This window comes from Acanthopagrus latus, chromosome 24 (genome assembly GCF_904848185.1).
Source record: "Acanthopagrus latus isolate v.2019 chromosome 24, fAcaLat1.1, whole genome shotgun sequence".
Classification (NCBI taxonomy): Eukaryota; Metazoa; Chordata; class Actinopteri; order Spariformes; family Sparidae; genus Acanthopagrus; species Acanthopagrus latus.
In genome coordinates this window covers 12930897-12950990 of record NC_051062.1, presented here as the reverse complement: position 1 = coordinate 12950990, position 20094 = coordinate 12930897, and the positions used below count along the sequence as shown (strand labels likewise).

Sequence of the window (20094 nt, the reverse complement as noted above, 5' to 3'; positions counted from 1 at the left end):
ATCATGGAAAAAAAAGGGGCACAAAACAGCGTGTTGTTGGAAAGAATTACAGCACATAAAAGCGAGTCTATAAATGTAATTTGTAAGATGTGATTTAAGATGTGAGGATGATCGTGATTCTGCTGGCCTAAGCTCCTCAGGCACTTTGTTGCTGAGCCAAACGCCCGGTCACCTTCAGTGTAAGCCAATGCTATTTTAATGCGCTACAAAAAAAGAATAAAGAATAACACTGTCCTCTCTCTTCTTTCTTTTTTTCTCTCTCTCTCTCTTTCCCTCTCGACAGGATCCCGGACCCTCACCCCCGTCCCCCCTGATGGGACACAAACCGCTGCAGCTGATCGAGGTGAAAGCCAGGGGGCGCTTCGGATGCGTGTGGAAAGCTCAGCTGCTGAACGACTACGTGGCCGTTAAGATCTTCCCGATCCAGGTATGATACAGGACCGGTTTGTTGTCGGCTGACCCCTTTCATGTTACATGTAGAGGAGTCGGTTTGCCAAGATCAGTGTTCTTGTCTCAACGTGTTTTTTTTTTGTTTTTTTTTTAATGAGTTTCTCAATCATTCTTCATTATCGAACATTTTGTAGTTCAGGCGACTTAAAAGTGAACATTTTCTGCTGTTAGTGGGTCAGAAGAAACTATTTCAAGGTATTTTCCATCTTTTTTTTTTTGTAAGACACAACTAGAACTTCAGGTAATTGTTGAATGGTTCTACTCCGTCGCTTGCCTCATCTCTGTCAGCCTACACAGAAGTTTACACAGGTACACTATAAATCAGGCCCTGAATGAAACATGAGGAAACCCATTTGTAAAAACCCTCAGAATATTGAAAAGAATTAAGCTGGAATGTCTCGTGTGCGTAAGTGCTGTGTGACTCAGAGAAAAACTCATTTTTAAAGCTATGTATTGTACAAAAGTACTTTTTTTACAACCTTCCTTTTCCTCCATAACCCATTTTTTCCAACTTTTGTTAATTTGGTGCCTATACATCACAAATAACATCCGTGCTCTCCTTTAGGACAAGCTGTCTTGGCAGAACGAATATGAGATCTACAGCGTGAGCGGCATGAAGCACGACAACATCCTCCACTTCATCGGCGTGGAGAAGAGGAACAACAACCTGGACCTGGAGCTGTGGCTCATCACCGCCTACCACGACAAGGTAACGCTATCCTGGGTGGAGATGTAGCAGCAGCATCAGCAGCAAACCGGCAGATCTATTCTTTTATTTACTGATTCATTGTTTGTTTTATAACATGAGGCTGCAGCTAACATTTGGAGGAATAGCAGCACTTAGCACGCACCAGCTCAAGAGGTTTTAGATTCCTCCCGCGTCCTCTTCATCTAAATGGTACAAGCGAGCAAAGCTTATCCTTATTTGTTCAACCTTTGTTTACACTCCAGAGAACGCTGAGCGGCGACCCTCATTTATATTGACATCGAGTCGATTACAGAACATGGAAAAGGAAAAAAAAAACGACGACAGAGAGAGGAACTGAAAGAAAAGGCAGTCACGCAATCAGGAAGTAAAAAGACACGCAAAGGTTTATTTCTGTTGACATTCGTGTGAATCAGGTAGATTGGGAGGCTTTTCAAAATGAGCACTATGTGATCTCCCTCCTCGAAAACGTATTTATCGCTAAAAGATGCTGTTTTTTATATGTTTGTCTCTTTTCTTTTGTTGAATTATCTCATCTTTATCTCTGCTCAGGAGTTTGCAGTCTGAGGGTAGACAATAAAATATAACAACAAATAAGACAATAATCACTTATGTTAATTAGCATCTAGTAAAAATGTACTGATGTCAACAAGTTTCATTTATGTTATTTAAAGATCCCATTAAGATTACTTAACATTATAATTAGCATTAAGTCACTGTAACACATTTCTTGTTGTTGTTCAAGATTCATTAAGTTAATCAAGGGTTCTGAGATGTTAATTGATATTGGTAGACACAGTAGTTTATTGTTAATTAACATCTTTATCAACTATCTACAAATTATTGTTTGAACCCCCTTAATCAACCCTTAATAAATGTGGCTAGATTTTAGGTTTTTTAAGTTAGGGTAGTTGTTTATCACTGAAGAATACAACTCCCATGATCCCACGCTGCTTGTGTCTTTTGTTGTTTCGAGGCAGAAGTGAGGTGCTGTGTTTTCTTGCGCCAAAAATGTCCTAAGTAAGCTTGATTAAAACCTGATGAGCGAGGTCGGCTAAGCTAAGCTAGCTTTAGCGCCATACTCCTGCAACTGATGGGGTCATAATGTCCAACTGAAGAAAGTAAAAAATAAAGACTCACGCGTCCCAAAATGTAAAAAAAAAGACCAAAATATGCTGCAGGATGAATCTGATTTCTGACCAGCTGTGAAAAACAAACCAGCATGTAAACACATCGTCTGATTTCCCACCTGATTTCGTCTCCTAACGAGGGAGCAGAAACGGGGAGTACATGCCTTAAACCTCCACATTGTGTTGATTGTGTTTGGTGCCTTAAGAGCTAATCCATAATTTCAATACGCTCAGTGCTGTTTTTTTCCCTTTTTTTTTAAGCCTTGTTTATCCAGAGAACTTGAGCTTTGTTAGCCCCGTTGTGCTTCAATCACCCTCTCAGCCACACAGTCTTTGGAGCTTTTGGAGCTTTAAGTGCCTCTGTGTCTTGAGGGTCATTACCGACGAAGTGCGTACGCCTCACTTGCTTGAATTTCCCCAGTCAGGCGAGGAATTTGAATCAGTGTGCTTAAGAAACCTTCCCTGCGTGAATAAAGGTTGAAAAATTAAAGGTTGTGGGTGTGCCGGTGAGGCTCTTTGTAAGCCACTTAACTCTGCAGCGCTGCTACTAAGTGCTACTCTTGACTTGTAGCAGCTCTCCACGTAGAAATAACACTGAAGGAATTTGTTTTAAAGGAGTTTTCTGAAAGGTCGTACCATCGGTAATATATCAGAAACACAATTTAGTGCCTCGTCAAGCATACGCTATTATTTCCTAACTCTTTTGAGGAGACATAACTTAATCTTTAACCTACAAAAAGCTCTTCCTTCCTGCCAGTTTTCTGAGCGCAGAGGTGTCGACGTGAGCTCGGGCCTGAGCCTCGGCTTGTGTAACACAGCTGGAAGAGTGATTGCAGAGTTCAGCGTCTCCTTGACAGCTGATTTATGCCTCGATGTATCACGCATCTGAGGGAGCTTGAGATTTGCAGCATCCGTAGCATGCAACGACTTGCTTTGAAGGATACCACCACCTACCAAAAACTCCCTGCATCTGAATCTCCTCATATCTTAGACAAAGCAGGGGTATTAATAGCTGAGGAGAAGAGATATTATCTTATTCGCTTCTCGCATTTCCACAATGAGTGAAAACACAGCCTGAACTCGGGTATAAACACACACAATGGAAAGCATTTTATCCAAAAACAGGACAAGATTGGATTAGTTTCTCCATCTGTTGGAGTCTACTGCCCTCTGGTGGCAACTCCGCCGACTGCACTCGTCTTTGCCAGAAGTGACCTTGTATCATATACAATACGTTACGTAAGAGCAGAGATGTTGTACAAAGAAAGCAGGAGGGAACAGACCAGTCGCTAAAGATGCTCAGCATGCACACAAAGAGATTTCTTAGCATCTGGAGATTTGAGCTGATAGAAGAGACTCCTCCCCTCCATAAACAGAGATTAAAGAGCAGTAATCACAACAATGGGTGGATGAATAAGAAGCTCTAACATCTGCAGGAAATGTTCCCTTCTCCAACCACAAGTCGCAATTAGTCGATATGTTGTTTGATCTATGAAAACTGAACACAGTATTGAGGAAATATGTGTTTTATGATACGACAACAAGCTACGACTAAGAAGATCACCTTCTTAGAAACTTGTTTATTTTTTCTCTTTAGACCAAATAATCCATGTTAGCGAAGAAGAGAGAGCACAGCAGATACTGGTGTATTGATCTGGCCGAAAATGAGAATCGAAAGCGTTTCAAATATGAATCAAAAAGTCAATATCTCTGACAGCAGTAATCTCTGTCTATTCAGAGCCTGCAGGCTGAGTTTAAAGCCGACTTTAGCTGAGAATGTCTCTAAGGCTAAAAGCTCAGATGTCTCTTTTCTGTCCTTATCGTCCCCGCAGGGCTCGCTGACGGACTACCTGAAGGCCAACGTGGTGTCGTGGAACGAGCTGTGCCACATCGCTCAGACGACAGCCCGCGGCCTGGCCTACCTCCATGAAGACATCCCGGGACACAAGGACGGACACAAGCCCTCCATCGCTCATAGGTACGCCGTCGACATATGAACCAATTTATCACGACGACGGCATCAGTCAAGGAACTCAGTCGGATTGATGGTATTTTTCTTCTTTCTCTGTGTTTTTTAGGGACATTAAGAGCAAGAATGTGCTGTTGAAGAATAACCTGACAGCATGCATCGCTGACTTTGGCCTCGCCCTGCAGTTTGAAGCAGGGAAATCAGCAGGAGACACACATGGACAGGTACAGTTTACAATCAGAGGTCAAAATATCACTGAACATGTAAAATGGTGTCACAGTGGCACTTTTAGTGAATGTGTTGGCTCGAATGTACGAGGGGGAGGAATCCTGTGCGCTGTCGGGAATGGGTGGCGATGTGGGCCAAAAAAATGTAGTAAAAGGGAATTGTTTTGTTCTGGTCTTGCTGGGAAGTATTGATGAATACTGTGAATCATCTGTAAGTGTTGACAGATTTAGCTAATTCCCAGGAACTCCCATTTCCTGACAACTCTTTCCCCAGGGTTTATATTTAACCCGTGTTGTTTTGGTGAAGTGGTCGAATCACGTCAGTGGGACTGATTCACAGTTTTGGTTTGACGAGCGTCACTTTTCGGCATGTGTGAGCTGTGTCATGACATTCCTCTGTGTTGCTTCTGGTGCCTGAACTTTGACTTCTTATGCTGTCCCCCTTTCAACGCTGTAGGTGGGAACGCGGCGCTACATGGCTCCAGAAGTCCTGGAGGGCGCCATCAACTTCCAGCGCGACTCCTTCTTGCGTATCGACATGTACGCCTTCGGCCTCGTGCTCTGGGAGCTCGCGGCGAGGTGCACCGCTGCCGACGGTAAGTTCAATACACTGCAGTCAGTTTGTTGCGTTCCGATTCTCCAGATGAAGTTTTGTAAAATTTCTGACTGTGTTCATGTGCTCTCAGGCCCAGTGGATGAGTACATGCTCCCGTTCGAGGAGGAGGTGGGTCAGCATCCGTCTCTGGAGGACATGCAGGAGGTCGTCGTTCATAAGAAACTGAGGCCCTGCCTGCGAGACTGCTGGCAGAAACACACGGTGAGCAAAGAGAAGATTTCTGTTGTCGCTTCTACCAGACAGGAGAATCTATCAGCAGTCATGGGAACACCAAAATAATTAATCTAAGAGATAACCTTTCAATACAGACACATTTTTTAAATCCCAAACCAAATAAAAAAAGGGATTTTAAGTCCAATCAGTGAAGCTCTGACGGTCGCGTTGATCTTCTCCCTCAGGGTCTGGCCATGCTGTGTGAAACCATCGAGGACTGCTGGGACCACGAGGCCGAGGCTCGCCTGTCCGCCGGCTGCGTCGAGGAGCGCATCGGCCAGATGCAGCGCCAGGCCCCCGTCATTGGCCCCGAGGAGATCGTCACGGTCGTCACCATGGTGACCAACGTGGACCTCCCGCCCAAGGAGTCCAGCTTATGATCGGCCGGATGAACCGACACCGGATGAGTTCGCATTAACACAGATCAACACGAGGGGGATGAGCAGCCGACCCTGGTTGGTTGGCGGAGTGTTTTTTTTTTTTGTTTTTTTTTTTGCTTTCTTTCTTCTTTCTTTTTTTGGTTTTTATCTTTTTGGGGGGTTTTTTCTTAAAGTGCGGGCCGCTACTCGCGTTCAGGAAAAAACACCCTGCGCCCAAACCTCACGACCACATCAGTTGATATATCCACCTCATTTTGATATGTGTGCCTGAGGATTTTAACATTTTACCGGTCGGGGGGGGAAAAAAAAAAAAACTAACTCTCTCATCCCGAGCAACATAACACAAAAAAAACAATTCAGGATATTATAACGAGGACTAAAAGTGATTTAGCGCTGACATGCTGGGACAAAACACTTTTTATCATGTATTGTTTTTATACACATACACTCACATAGGAGGGCGACCTGTTTTGCTCGGTTTTCTACGGAGAGAAAGAGAGAGAGAGAGAGAAAGAGACGATCCGGCAGAGAAGTTTCACAGAAAACTCTCAGTGCATTTTAGTGTATTAAAAAAAAAACCCAACAACAACAAAAAAAAAACAAAAAAGAAAAAAAAAGACGAGCACCTGGCTCTGGATACATTTGCTGTTTTCTCGTGTGCGTTTTTTTTTTTGTTTTGTTTTGTTTTTTTTGAAGAAACGACTATCGTTCTGCCAATAAGCAACGGCTTCTGAATGTTTATAGTGTAATGCTGCTGTACATAGTGTATTATGGACCCAGACAACTTGGTAATCAAGCTTATTTTAAAGGGGGTGAGGGGGAAGGGGGGGAGGGGGGTCCATTTTCAAGCATTACGACGATGATAAAAAAAAAAACCATAAACCTCCTTCAACCAGGTATACCTCACTTCAGATGGACACAGTTTAAATTTAGTCCCTCTCCCTGTTCACAGTCATAGCTCACACTTTTCCCCCCCCCTCCACAACCTTGGCTCTCGACATCCAAACAATCTGCAGTCAGCCGTGACGCTCATGGGTAATGTAGTCAAGCGAAGCCTCGACATACATGGCCACACACACACACACACAACACACACACCCACAAAGGTTTCTCCCCTTTCTCAGTCTCACGTTCAGTTGGTTTTTGACTGAATAATAAACTTTCCCCCCTTTTTTTGTTAGTTATGTTTATTTTCTTCTGATAATGGGGTGAAAAAAGAAAAAAAAAAGAAAAAGTGATGCCCTCATGATGAAGTTGTCTTTATTGTTTTTTTGGGGTTTGCCGTGTCAATTGTCAACGGTGTTAATAATCTCTTATCGCTGACAAGCCTAATTTTGGCCGTGATATCTGGATTTAAAAGTATTTATATCTCTCTGGATTAGCGCTGGGTACCAATCATCATTAAAAAAAAAAAAAATGTAGTATTATAACGCTTCAAGATTGTCAAACTCTTGGGGCATCTTCTTCTTATCATTTTGTGCGATCAGTTGGAAAACGGCAGTGAGGTGTCAGATTTTAAGCATCAGTTCCCGCCGGTACCCAGCCCTACTTTGGAATCAGAAAACCTGTATTTAGCTGAGCCAGCTCGCTTTTTGATTTGATTGCACACATCTCTTTTTTGGATTACTATCAAGAGTTTTCTGCTCTCTTTTGATACACCTCAGGAATCTTTGCTACTCTCACGACCGCCTCACGTCCTCCACCTCCGCCTCTTCCTGCTCATCCTCACCTGTCTCGGACTGGAATTACCTCCTCCTCTCTCGCTGATTCTTACGCTTCCTCTCCCTCTTTTTCTCGTCTCGTCTCGATTCCGAACGGGTTTAGCCGTGCCGTCGTGCTGGAAAAACATCTGTAGGACTTGGTCGAACCGCACCGATCCTAGAGAACCAGTCTCAACCAAAACATCTGGTCTGGCTTTAACCCTGAGATCCAGTCAGCTGGCCAGTGTTTCCACTTCTTGGCAACTATTTTGTCGCCCCATTGATTTGTGGTGGACGACGAGGGATATTTGCTTCCTGATCAGACTGTTCTAGCTCTGGACAACTAGTTCGGTAGATGGCATCCTCTCCAGAGACTAAACCTTGGCTGCAAATTCCCTCCAGAACCAAACCATCGGGTTCGGCCTTAACCCTCAGAGATGGTTATTCGGCAAGTGTTTCCACTTCTGTGCGACATATTCGTTGCCTGGTGGACAGTGAGGGTTGTTTTCCTCCTGATCAGACCTTTTCTAGCTCTGAGCAACTGGTTGAATAGACGGCTTGTCTTGTGTCAGTTCACAAAACCAGAAAAAACTGCTCGTTAAGGTGCAGTTTAACTTCCTCACACAGGACTGAAAACGATCGCACGGCTAACTCGAGCAGGACGAGTCGAGGCGAGGAATCTCTCCTCTTTCATCCTGGTGCCATCTCTACGTATCCATATTAGTTACTCTTGTAGATGTCAGGCAAAACGGATGTATCTGTCACTTGTTGCGAAGGCGACAGTGGCATTTTTGAGTCTTTATTTCCTCTGAGGGACATTGAACACTGGTGCCGGCAGACCTGCAGTCTCTCCTCAAGCTTCGGGAAGGTTTCACAGGACGCAGTTTAAAAACCAAGCGCTTCAAAATCACGCGCTACAAAATCAAGTTTTTGCGGTTGGGAAAACTTCAAACATGAAGAAACTTCTTTCTACCAAACCATTTCACATTCAGGGCAATACATAATTATGCTTTCTTTATAACACGCTTAGCATTATAAGCAAATTCTGTACTGTAGTGATCGAGGAGATACGAGCCAAGTGAATAATTTCTTGAGTGGGGAGTCGAGCCTAAAATTGAGGGAAATATTTATCATGTAAACAAACTATTCTTCGTGTGTTAACTACTTTTTTCTTCATTTTTCCGAATTATCATCTTTACACAGCCAACGTAGCTTAACATCAGCTGACAAAAGGCAAATTTCCGACAAGTAACCGTGAAACTAAAATATAAATGATCCTCAGAAATCAAGAAAGTTCCCCGAACGTATTTGTATTTTCTTTCTGTAAAACAGTAAAAGGGTGACAGTAGAAGGACGCGTTTCAGATATTATTTCAGCACGATTCAAGTACTGCAACAACAACACAAACCTGCAGGAAGTAGAAGCCATCATCTTATTTACTGACTGTAGCACGAGTACGATATTTGCCTCGCGATCGCTTCCTTTTGCTGCTGCTGTTTTTCCAACTAACTGCAACTCAACAAAAAAAAATAACAGCCATCATCGAAGGTCCTCATGAAGCTTCACCAGTCAGGGACGATCAGTACTGCAAACCCCAGCAGCCCTTCAATAAGTACTACCTCACTCGCAGGGATTTCTTCGGGGTAGAGAGCATGGCAAATAAACCAAAACTAGTCAAAAAAATTCTTCTGCAAGTTCCTGAACTTCGGGGTAGGAGGAAAGTTTCATGCAGTAAACTTCGATTTCTCCCCAGGAGTTCGAAACAGCGAAACAAGGCTATAAAGAAGTTTTCTCATTCATACCGTGATGCAGTATCTCGCTGCACAAGCGTAAAGGAAAAAAACAAACAAAAAAACACCAGTATTACCTTTTCTTGTCCCCGAGTTTGTGCCCTCCGATGATGCAAAACTTTCTCACCAGTATTTCAGCAGCCAAGTGGATTTCAAACAAAACTGCCTCCAAATGTTGGTTGGTTACCTGCCAAAGTGGCTGACGAATCAGCTACAGCAAAAAAAAAAAAAAAAAAAGTGTGCCAACGTGTAGTTGGCGGTCACATCCCAGTACTGTAGGTAGACGGTGGAAAAGTTTGAGTTTAAACTGCGCCTGAGAAACCGACCCAAGCCGACAAATACCATTCAGGGATTCAGTACTATGCTTTTCTAAGTTCTCGCAAGTTATATGCAACCAGTGCCGCAAACTACCCTACACTTCTGTAGGATCAGCTGCAGGAGTGACTTTCAATATACACACACACACACAAATAACTTGTAGCATTTTAATTTGTTTTTCTTTCTTTTTTTTTTTTTTAATCCGTGACCTTGCATATTGATATGTTGTATTTATTTTATAATTTACAGGCCTGAGGTTTTTGGGGATCAGAGCTCAGGTGACAACTCGGGACTAACGTCGTAAAGAGTTGGCACGATTTTAAACGGTTGTTGCCGGAGGGGTGGGAGGAGTTGGGGGTGGGTGGTTTTTGTTTTTTGTTTTTTTTTTTTTGTTTGTAATTCAGGAAATACTTTGATTAGTTCAAAAAGAAAAGATATAAACTGTAACGTGCTTCTTTCTATTCAGTCTATGGACAAAACGACCGAGAATGAATGTTCTTCAGACTCCTGGATTCCAGTATTGTGTGTTCTTCGATGGATTGAGCCCGGCCCTGTGTAACTTTAGAGGGCTTTGCGTTTGGCTGGTTTCGTGTGATTGTGCCCCGTCGCTGTAGGATCTCGTGAAGCCGACGCTCTCTGGGATCCATTCATACACCTCTTGGTGTTAAGGTTACCTGCTTAAGATGTGAACCTGCTCTGACGACAGTGAATTACACGGGATCGGATTGATCGTTAAAGCTCCCAAAGAGGATCTGGATCTTTTAACAGTCCTGTTGGACCTGTTGCTTTGGCCCATTTTCAGATCTTGATGCTCTGCCGAAGCTTCCAAGTCCAAATATCCGATTTTAGACTTCTTGGTCCTTAAAAAGCATCTCGGCTTATTTAAAGGTCCACTTTGTAAGAAAGTTGAGTCTCATTTCCAACCCCTCAAATACTGACGCTGTGTGATTGCAGGTCAGCTGACGTCAGAAAGCGTCAGATGTCAGCGTCAAGTGTTTAGGACTGTTTGTTTTTGTTTGAGCATCAAGATGTGAACACCCTGAACATCTTGCTTAAGCTAATGCATGATGATCTTTGTCAAACCATTTGAGGATTTGCTTCTTTACGCTCCTGCTGTACCTGTTCGTCTTCCCGTAGCTCGATACAGCACCAAAATAAGTCTCAAATTTCCCAGCATTGCTAGGAACAACTATGGCCGACTACATCGTGTTGCTCCTGGCTTTGGCTTCCAAACACAACAGATTCTTGAACTACTGTTGTTTCGATTTGGTTTTTTGTTTACTCTCCTGTAGATAAGTCAGGACCTGCTACACTAGCGCTGGTTATAAGAGTCCTTAGTTGGTCCTTGGTCACGACGTAAGCAGTTCTTTGTTCTGGACCAGGAAAGTGTTTGTCCAGAGTAGACACCGGCCCCGAACCAGCACCTGAACCGCCTTGTTTCAAAGACTCTTTAATCCCAGAAAGAATTGGTCCGTTTGTCTCCATCAAAAGCTCAGTTGAGCCGATTGGAGACCATCAATTTTTGTGTCTTCACTCCCCCTCAGGTGTTTGCCGTCATCACAAACCTTTCCTGACTCTAAATCTGCTCCAAAGGTCGTGATGTAAAGGTGTATGAATGGGTTTTTCTCAGCTCGGCTTCACAGTTTTCTATCTCGACCTCCTCCAGCCCAGCACCTCACATTGCTGTGCATATAAACTACCAGTGAAACATTTGTGTCTTGTTGCCCCCCCCCCCACTATTTTAAGCAGTCTAGGCTCTGTACAGACATGAGAACATAAATACCTGTATCAACTATATACTCTGAGCTGAATCTTTATAAGTGCGTGTTGAACTTCAGTGTTTCCTCTACATTCATTTATACTTTTTTCTTGTGTTTTGACGCAGCCGACGCTGCATTTAAAAAAAAAAAATTTTAAAAAATTTAAAATTGTCCTTCACTATGCGGGAGAAACAACTTTAAGTTGAGCTTTGTGTAAGCTGAAAGCTAGAGGCTCATTGGAGTACTTAGTAAGGCATCCAAGAAAGCACTTAAGGGTTCCTTAGCGGAGATAAAACACGAATGTTCAGCCTTTGGTGTTCCTCATGGCGCCTACTCGGGTCCCCTGGCATTTTCATTCTGAAGAACCCCCCCGAAGCTCTTTTAAGAGCAGTTGCAATACTCCATATGTGATAATGCAATCACCCACTACAGGTATTTCATTCCAGCATCTTGATCTCCTGCTTTTTCCCCCACTGTTGGTAAGAATTTTAGAGGAAACATTGAACTCCAATGACCTCGCTGACGAGGATAAGTCTGGTTGCCAGGCCTGAAATTTCTACGAGGAAAAGAAAAGAAAAAAAAAGAAAAACACTACAAGCATTTTTGACCCCACATTTCTCGAAAAAAGCTCCGGAGTCGCAGCGCTGATCCACGATCTGCCAACGCAGCCTCTTAACGTGAACGATCGCTCGCAGGGTTTCTAGAAGACAACGTCCTGAAAGTTGGTGATGAAAATGTCTCGTTTCTTTACTCCTGATACATGTGACTCTATGTTTTATGTTACTGACAACAAAATGTGAAAATAGGACGAGAAACGGACGTCTGGAATTTCAAAGTGGAAATGACAACAAAAGTATTCTTGAGTGAGTTTTTAAACCAGCTGCAGAGGTTCTCACCTCTGAGTCCTGAGAAGTATTACAGCAGGAAAACCTTGAGAAACCCTGAGGCATCATCACAGAGGAGACATATTGATCCCTGATCAGCGCTGCGGCTCTCAGCTAATGGTTTTTATCAGCTGAAGTGATCCACGTGATGTAAATAAATGTGTTTTTAGATTGTGAATGCTGATGTTTTGCTTTATTTTCCACTGACAGAATCACAAAGTCTGACTCAGATTACTTAGTTTTTATTTATCTCACAGCCACTTGACAGATAGAACACTGTGTACCAACTTATAGACCATCAGGGAGACATTAGCAATTATAAAATCATATTTTCTTCACAGTAAGCTTCTGAAATTATCAGGTAATTAGCTGGAAATTAAGGAGGTACAAGACAAAACAAGGTTTTATGTTCAAATCGTATATATAAATATGTAAAATGGAGTTTGAATGTAACAGATTAATCCATCGAAATGGGGAAACATTTGTTAATTTTAGTTGTTTAACTCTTGATACATTTACAGTTTAAGAACTTGTCTTACCTTTTTTTATTTAATCAGGTCAGAAAAGGCAAAGATTGACAAACACCAGCGTTGAAGAGCGACGTCTCCTCATCCGTCAACAAGACGTGCCCTTGAGCAAGACCATAAAACTCCAGCAGAAGGACACGTCTCCTCCAGTGAAGTCGGAGAGAATTAAATTATTCTGACACAAAGTAAATGGAATTTTAAAGCAGTTTATTTATCGTCGCATGCTTCTGGATGAAGGCTTCTTCTCTGCAGGACTGTCGAAGGACAAAACCAGAGTCTGTTTCTCCTCAGAGTCTTTAAAAATGTTAAACAATTCCAGGCTTTCAGAGCCGTTTTCATTCTCGGTTGATCCGTCCTTTATTTTCTTGATATACTGTTTAGTTGTTTGGTCTATGAAATATCAGAAAATGGTGAAAAAAGCCCAAGATGACGTCCTCAAATATCTTAATTTGTCCACAACCCAAAGATATTTTAGCCAGAAATCAAACAGCATCCTCATCTTGAGGTTTTTATGCACCAGCTGTCCAGGTTAATGTTGACTGCAGACTTTCACCACTAGATGGCAGCATTCAGCAGATGAAGCATTAACTCCAACACTCTTCAGTGTTTTTAAAAAAAAAAAAGACATTTGGGATAATATAGTCCTTTTATTTAAGTCCAGTCTAAAAAAACATTGTTTTAAATTCGAGATTTCATCTAAAGGTTATCAAACATCCCCCAAATACTTCTAATTATGAGGAAATGTGAATAAATCTCGACACAAGATAGAAAAATTGCACTTTTTGGTTTTGATTATTTGACACATTGTGGATGTCACACAGCCTCAGAATGTCCAAAGAATCAAATCTTTTTGGTCATTTTTATATAAAATATTGACTATTTCTGTTAAAGCTTTCTTGTTGTCACAACTGGAGAACATCAGAAACAGTATAAAAGGATCATTGGACTTTTTAAAAGATTTCTACAGGCCTTCACGATCTTTAAAGAATCAAATCTGCATTTTCAAGGCTGAAAGGAAGCCAGACAGAAAATGTACTTGTGTGACTTCATAGTTTAATTCTACTAAATCTAGTCAACAGGTTTGAAGTATTTACATCCAGAAAGTTTATTTTAATTCAGTTGGATGTTCGTGGTAAACTCAGGACTCTATTGAGAACATTTCAAGGAGATTTCATCCTCAACATGAGACACAGAACTGTTTTAATTTGACACCTTGTAAAAAAAAAAACATTTAATCTTATCAAGTCTAATCTGCAAATTAATCACATTTAAGATTTGATTTCTCCGTAATTTCTTTTAGTTTTTGGGTGAAATAAATGAAAAACTTTGGCCAAAACAAAACTCACCATATTTTATTTCATAAATTTTAAACTTAATTCTCCAAACACATGTAACATGATGCAGAGCGGCGGCCATGTTTGCTCGCTGGTTCTGGTCACATTTTAAATGTTGGTCCTTGATTTGCATTTCAAACCGTCTTTGTTCCTCAGAACTTTCCTCTGTGGTGATTTTCTTGTGAACAGAATGTCTACATGAGGTCCAGCTGTACATGGAGTCCTATCCAAACGCCGACATGGCCCACTGCTTGACGTCAGTGGGGCATTGTGGGTATTTCTGCAGGGCCTCCATGATCTGACTGTGGTCCAGCATCAGTCTCATCAGCTGGTACTCTCTCTGGGTTTTGGCTGCGGAGCTGTCGACCGGTCGGATCAGCTCCAGCTGCTGCAGGTGCTCGAAGGCCTGAGACGGGAGAGAAGTCGAAGCTGGTCATTTTTACAAAAAGATAAGAGTTTCTTCTAAAAATTTATCTTCCTATCAAGACCTTAAAAATATCACGGCGCTCATTTATATCTTTCTGCAGACCTTCATGATGACCGGCTGCTCAAAGTTGTACATGGAGTTCGACTTCCTCTGCAGGAACTTCTTAAACTCTAACAGAAAAACAGGAAAATTCAGCCAATTCTATACAAATACAATAAAATAAATCCCGTCTGACATTTGATTAAAAAGCAGGTGAAGTTTGGCGTCGCACCGTTGTGAACCATCTGCAGGTTGAACGGCTCTCCCTCGTACACGTCGTTGAGGTGCTTCATGGCGATGATCAGACACAGCTCCAGGATGGACAAACCTGCAGCCACACAAGACAAAAGCACACACATTAACATGTGAAATTAATGCAGAGAGGTAAAATGTGGAAGTTTTTGCGTGTTTACCGTGCAGCATGTTGGCCTTGGAGTCGGTGAAACAGAGTCTGCTGGCCTCCAGCAGGTCTGCAGGTCTGATGGCCGGTTTGGAGATGGACACTCGACTCAGACACAACATCTGGAGTTAAAACAAGAGAAGAAGAGGTTTAACACCTGGAGCGGAGGAGGAGGAGGAAGATGTAGAGAATAAAAGGATAAATCAGAGGGAAGAGAGAGCGTGGGAGAGGAGATCCGAGAAGGAGGGTTGAAAGAACAGGAGGAGGAAAGAGGAGAAGATATTCTTAGTGTTTGTGTTTTACCAGCAGCATGTGCAGCGACCGGAAGTCTTTACTGGAGTTGAAGTGTTTCTGTAAAACGTCCTGCACGGATTTATCTTCACACAGAGTCTGAAGAAACAAAGATAGAAGATCTGTTTAAAATACACAGAGACGCTGAAAGAACCAGCAGGTTCTGGTTTCATTCGGCCTCACCTCCACGCTGTCGTTCCAGTCCTGACAGAACTTGTGGTCGGGGAAGTGGTCCGGCAGGCTGAGCTGGGTCCGGACCCGCTCCAGGTACTGAGGGAACGTCGGGTTGCTCAGCAGGTGGATCTGACGATGAGAGAACCTCGACTTCACCCGCTTCTCCAGAAGCTCCAGAACATCCTGGACAGAGGGAAACAACAAACCAAACCTCATTCATTCAAGCACTTAAATTAAATAATGGGAAAACCAGCAGCGGTACTGGGAGGACTGGAGGCTCACCAGTCTGCAGGTGAGACCGATCACAGCGATGGGAGCCTGGGCGGACTGGGAGACGTCGAACAGGTTGTAGAGCAGCGTCTGGTTCTTGTGGTGGGCGAACAGGTCGAATTCATCCAGGACGAACAACACGGGCCGGCTGCTGCTGCGATCGCCTGCACAGAAACCCAAAAACCAAATATTCAAACATTTTCTGTCCTTCAATTTGGAAGTAAACAGTTAAAATTAGATAATTCCTCTAAATGTTCTGACCTTTCTTCAACGCTTCCAGCAAGAACGCCAGATTCTCCGCAAAACTTCCCTAAAGAGTTGAACACAAACAGGTTTTTTTGAGCAATTTTGTTGCATTCTTGACGACAAAAATGTTAATTAAACCTGAAAGAAGATACTTACAAACACTTTGTCGCCGACGACGTTTTCCAGGTGGAGCTGCCGCGTTATTTCTTTTAGCGCTATTCTGTCGTCAGTCTGCAGGAGACCTACAACAAAAAAACCCACAAAATGTAAATTGCAAAAAGGACGTCCTTAAATTGTGCATAAATCGAATGAGGATTGGTGAGGAATCTGTACCGTTGAGATGAACCTGCAGCAGGTTCTTCTGTGCTTCTTTCTCCTCCAACAGGTCTCTCAGCACACACTTCAGCAGCTGCAACACACAAAAACACACAACATTCAACCCTCTGAGGATTTAAAACACACCTCAACACAATTCATCATCGTTTTTTCCAACCATTTTTTTTACCCATAAGCCCATTTTAAGGGCACGTGCTCACCATTGTTTTTCCTGCTCCTCTGGGACCGACGATTAGCACCGAGTTACTCTCCCCGTGGACCGCTGTCCGCTTCAGGAGCTCCAGGAGATGCCTGTTAAAAAAAATAAAAATAAATAAAAATACAATACCCATAATGCTCCTCCAAAGAGAGCTCTAAAGTAGCACAGTTTCATCTAATGAGCACCATGACGGTTGAACCGGCAGTCTTGCGGGTGGATTTCAACACCTGGGATGCTCGTGTGCTGGAAGCTGGAGCGTTTCCAGCACACAAACTGGGACAGCGCTGTCAGCCAGGTGAGCCTGAACTGGGTCAGTGAAGCTCACAGAGTCCCACATAGTGTCTTCACCAACAGATGACAATCCGACTACAGTGTTCATCTGTTCTCTGGTTTAATAAATGATCATAAAAATAACAATAGACACACATTTAGCGTTTGTTTCTGGTGGAATAAATCCAGATATTAAAGATCTTCTAAGCATTAAGGACCTTAAATCCTGAATAAATCAAATGAGGTTTGGTGAAGAATCTGCAGCAGTAACAAATGTGTGGAATTTTCACATCATTCAATACATATTTCTCAGTTGCAGCACTCATCCTGCCATTAATATATTATAATTATAATAATCTGAGCCAAAATAACATTAAAAAATGTCAAATATTAAAAGGTTTAAGACTTTCTGACAAGCGTAGATGAAATAAACTTACTTGTGTTGAGCTTCCACTCCCTCCAGCCTGTCAGGGAGCTGCTGACGGCAAAACCGCTCCCTTAAAATGTCCTGAACCTGAACATCAATGAAGCCAATAATGCAAATTATCCTGTGTTTACCAACCAGTGGCTCTTATCGATCAATACACACAAATTGGAAGGGAGAAACTGTAAGATACACACCTGTGTGATGCATTCTCCTACTGGCAGATGAGCATCTTTCACCTTCCTCTTACTCATGGTGATCAAACTGCAAAACATGAAATCCATAATCCATGCAGTATTCGTCAAAACATAATTATCTCGCTTTGTGACATGTATACATAATGTTTTAACACTAAATAAGCTCTATAATGAATGAAGACAACCCAGCATTCAATTCGGCTTTGAGCTAAACCATCAATAAACCTCTATTTAAGTACAATTCCAACTTTAATGGCTGCCTCGGAGGTTTGTTTACATTATAACAATGTCCTTAAAGCTGAGTGGATGATATGTATGCCGAAGTATAAAGTGACTCACAATATATCAATAGCAAATGAAGGTTGTATTCAAAACTACATTAATATTTGCCGACAAGCAAAGATGTGCTTATTTTCCACTATTTAAAAATGGAGTTCGGTGTCACTTTCTCCCCATGCTGATCTAAAAGTCATCAGCAGCTAACTAGCAGCTCGCTTCGTCTCAGCGACGTTAAAATACTTCTAATAAACATTCAAATTAAAGTTAGCGTGTGTAGAAACGTCTACAGAAAACAAAATAACCAGACTTACCGACAATAAACCGCTGATTCAGGCGTTGAGAGGTCTAAATCTTCGCGGGAACGCTGTCCTGCCAGCGGTGACGACTTCCGGCTTTGGCTGATTCTCGGGCCCTGATTGGCTGAGGCTCAGGGTAGAACAGATTATAGTAGAAGTGCACTGTCACATAGAGAGCGAGGCGTCTGATCATAACATTACATAAGAAGAAAAAGTAATAATAATAATAATAATAATAATAATAATGATAATGATAATAATATTTATATCCGTGTACATTAATCAAGTAGAAATTTCTACTATTAAATTTCTAGATATTAAAAAAGTAAACAAAACAAAAAAGTCCCGGTTGGTGTTTTGTCACCAAAACAATGAGGATGTATTTGTTGTTAACCTCTGAAATAGATATTTAATGAAGTTGGCTGCCCAACAAATGTCCAGAGAAATAGTATTTTATCAGTAATTGGCAAATATTTCAATGACATTTAACACAATTTACATTTTTATTGAATTTCTGACCATATAACCGACCTCTCATCCCCTGACAAACAAAAACAAACTCTCAAATGCCTGAATTATTAACTTTATTTCATTTATTAAGCAGCGTTCATGCTAAATACAATGAAAATCAGAGTACAAATGCAATATGCTAGATTAACATACAATGAATTATAAGAGTGCAAAGATATAAAAGGTAAATGTTTGTTTTTACTCTTAAACAAGTGAAAAATCACGTCAACAACTCATGAAATGATCCTTCTCTGAATGTCTCCTGTGTTGCCTGCAGAGCAGCATCTTCTACTGATTCACACTGAAGCTCTGGAGACACTTTATATGCTTCTTTTGGTTCCATGATGAAAATAAAAAAGCACCAATAAACCATCAGATATCTCACAGATCGTCTCTCCGGTCTCGATTCACATTCAGCCTGTCACATTACTCTAAAATACAACTCTTCGCTCCCACATTCAGCTCCCTGTTTGCCCTTAGAAATACATGAAGCAGCCCGTTTACAGCCGCCGAACACTGAATTAATTTAACGTCTCCTCAGGTTTGACCTTCAGACAGAAGTCCAGCATTTTGCACCGTGAGCTGCGTCTTCATTTCCCTTCAGACGACTGAACTCCTCGGGGGTTGTTTGGAGCTTTTATGACCTTTATTTATCTGGGGACATGATCTGTCTTTACTTCTGCTTCATATTAATATAAATTTCATACAATTGATCAACATCTCAGCTGGGAAATTACCACAATATGACAGTTCCTTGCAATTATTGGCTATTAAATAGTATTTCTTTTTCTTTTTAAACAAAAAATATAAAATAATTATCCTGTTTTTCATCCTTATCTTGTTCATAAACCTGAGTATTTAAGCTCTGATCCATAATGGTTTATAAAGACTAAAAAGTCGTGAGTTTCGATGTGAAACCTTCCAATTAGTCTAATTAATTAATAACATTACAACAATTTGCAGTCTAACAGTGTAATAATCTCATCAACACAACACGCCTGATTAAAACGACACAATGTCTCCGAGCTATTAGCAACATAACTCTTTTAGTGTTAATTGGGTGATTATTGATGAGTTTTATTACATTTACCAGGAGGTGATGACAATGAATGTTTAGTAATGAGCTGAAAATACTGCTCACCACTCTGGATTATATTTAAAACAGAGAGATTATTTGTACTATTTGTGGTTTTGCATGTTTCTGCAGAACATTTTCCAAAGAAATTCTTATTTCAAATGTTTTATCCTTCGTCCAGATACAATATATTCAACATGTATGAACATATAATGTTACACCTTTACCCTCTTTTGATTCCTTTGGAGGGCAGAAGGGTCGTTTAGTTGAATATATTGGTTAATTTCAATTAAATAAATGTTCTCACACCAGTATTTTGTGTTTTATTGGATATATTTGACAGGCAACAATCTGTCAATGTAAGATACTCTGTGATGTATCCATGCCTGCCTCTGATTACCGATTAATACATTTTTAATTGCTTAAATCTTCAGGGGGGATTTATCGATGAATCATTAACATCCTTAATAATTATTGATGCCTTCCTGTGTTCATAACGTTAATGCTGAGGTTGGTAAACAGCTTTATGTAGTTTATCTGCTGAGTAGTTTGTGAATTTTCCCCTTAATTCATCATCTATAACATCACATCTTTATTTATTTGTTGACTACATCGTCAAAATAACCAAATGTGTCACATAAGAGCAATAAAAGTAGT

The 20094-nt window shown here is 41.5% G+C and overlaps 2 protein-coding genes across 3 annotated transcripts in view; one reads left to right on the top strand and one right to left on the bottom strand.

The window, feature by feature from the left end:
• The window catches only part of LOC119015236 (activin receptor type-2A-like), a 48089-nt gene extending 35224 nt beyond the window's left edge, over window positions 1-12865 (top strand). The window contains exons 6-13 of one of the 2 annotated variants that reach the window (XR_005073230.1): window positions 284-427; window positions 1016-1159; window positions 4119-4264; window positions 4365-4479; window positions 4940-5078; window positions 5169-5299; window positions 5497-5766; window positions 12701-12865. Coding sequence is in view for 1 of the 2 variants with exons in the window: in XM_037091062.1 (XP_036946957.1) it covers window positions 284-427; window positions 1016-1159; window positions 4119-4264; window positions 4365-4479; window positions 4940-5078; window positions 5169-5299; window positions 5497-5691 (1014 nt within the window). In the remaining variant the exon portion in view is untranslated. Of the gene's footprint in view, window positions 1-283; window positions 428-1015; window positions 1160-4118; window positions 4265-4364; window positions 4480-4939; window positions 5079-5168; window positions 5300-5496; window positions 12322-12700 lie in introns of those variants that run through there. The other variant, XM_037091062.1, reaches the window with a different exon arrangement.
• Window positions 12866-14001: 1136 nt separating this feature from the next.
• On the bottom strand, window positions 14002-17956 carry orc4 (origin recognition complex, subunit 4). The gene is made up of 14 exons (XM_037091094.1): window positions 17868-17956; window positions 17278-17344; window positions 17094-17170; window positions 16388-16478; window positions 16185-16260; window positions 16008-16093; window positions 15867-15915; window positions 15618-15769; window positions 15345-15518; window positions 15174-15260; window positions 14884-14992; window positions 14703-14798; window positions 14534-14601; window positions 14002-14410 (listed from the first exon to the last, which is right to left on the bottom strand). The coding sequence occupies exons 2-14, from the start codon at window positions 17332-17334 to the stop codon at window positions 14228-14230; spliced, it is 1305 nt and encodes a 434-aa protein (XP_036946989.1). The 5' UTR covers window positions 17335-17344; window positions 17868-17956; the 3' UTR covers window positions 14002-14227.
• Between the last annotated feature and the right edge of the window lie 2138 nt (window positions 17957-20094).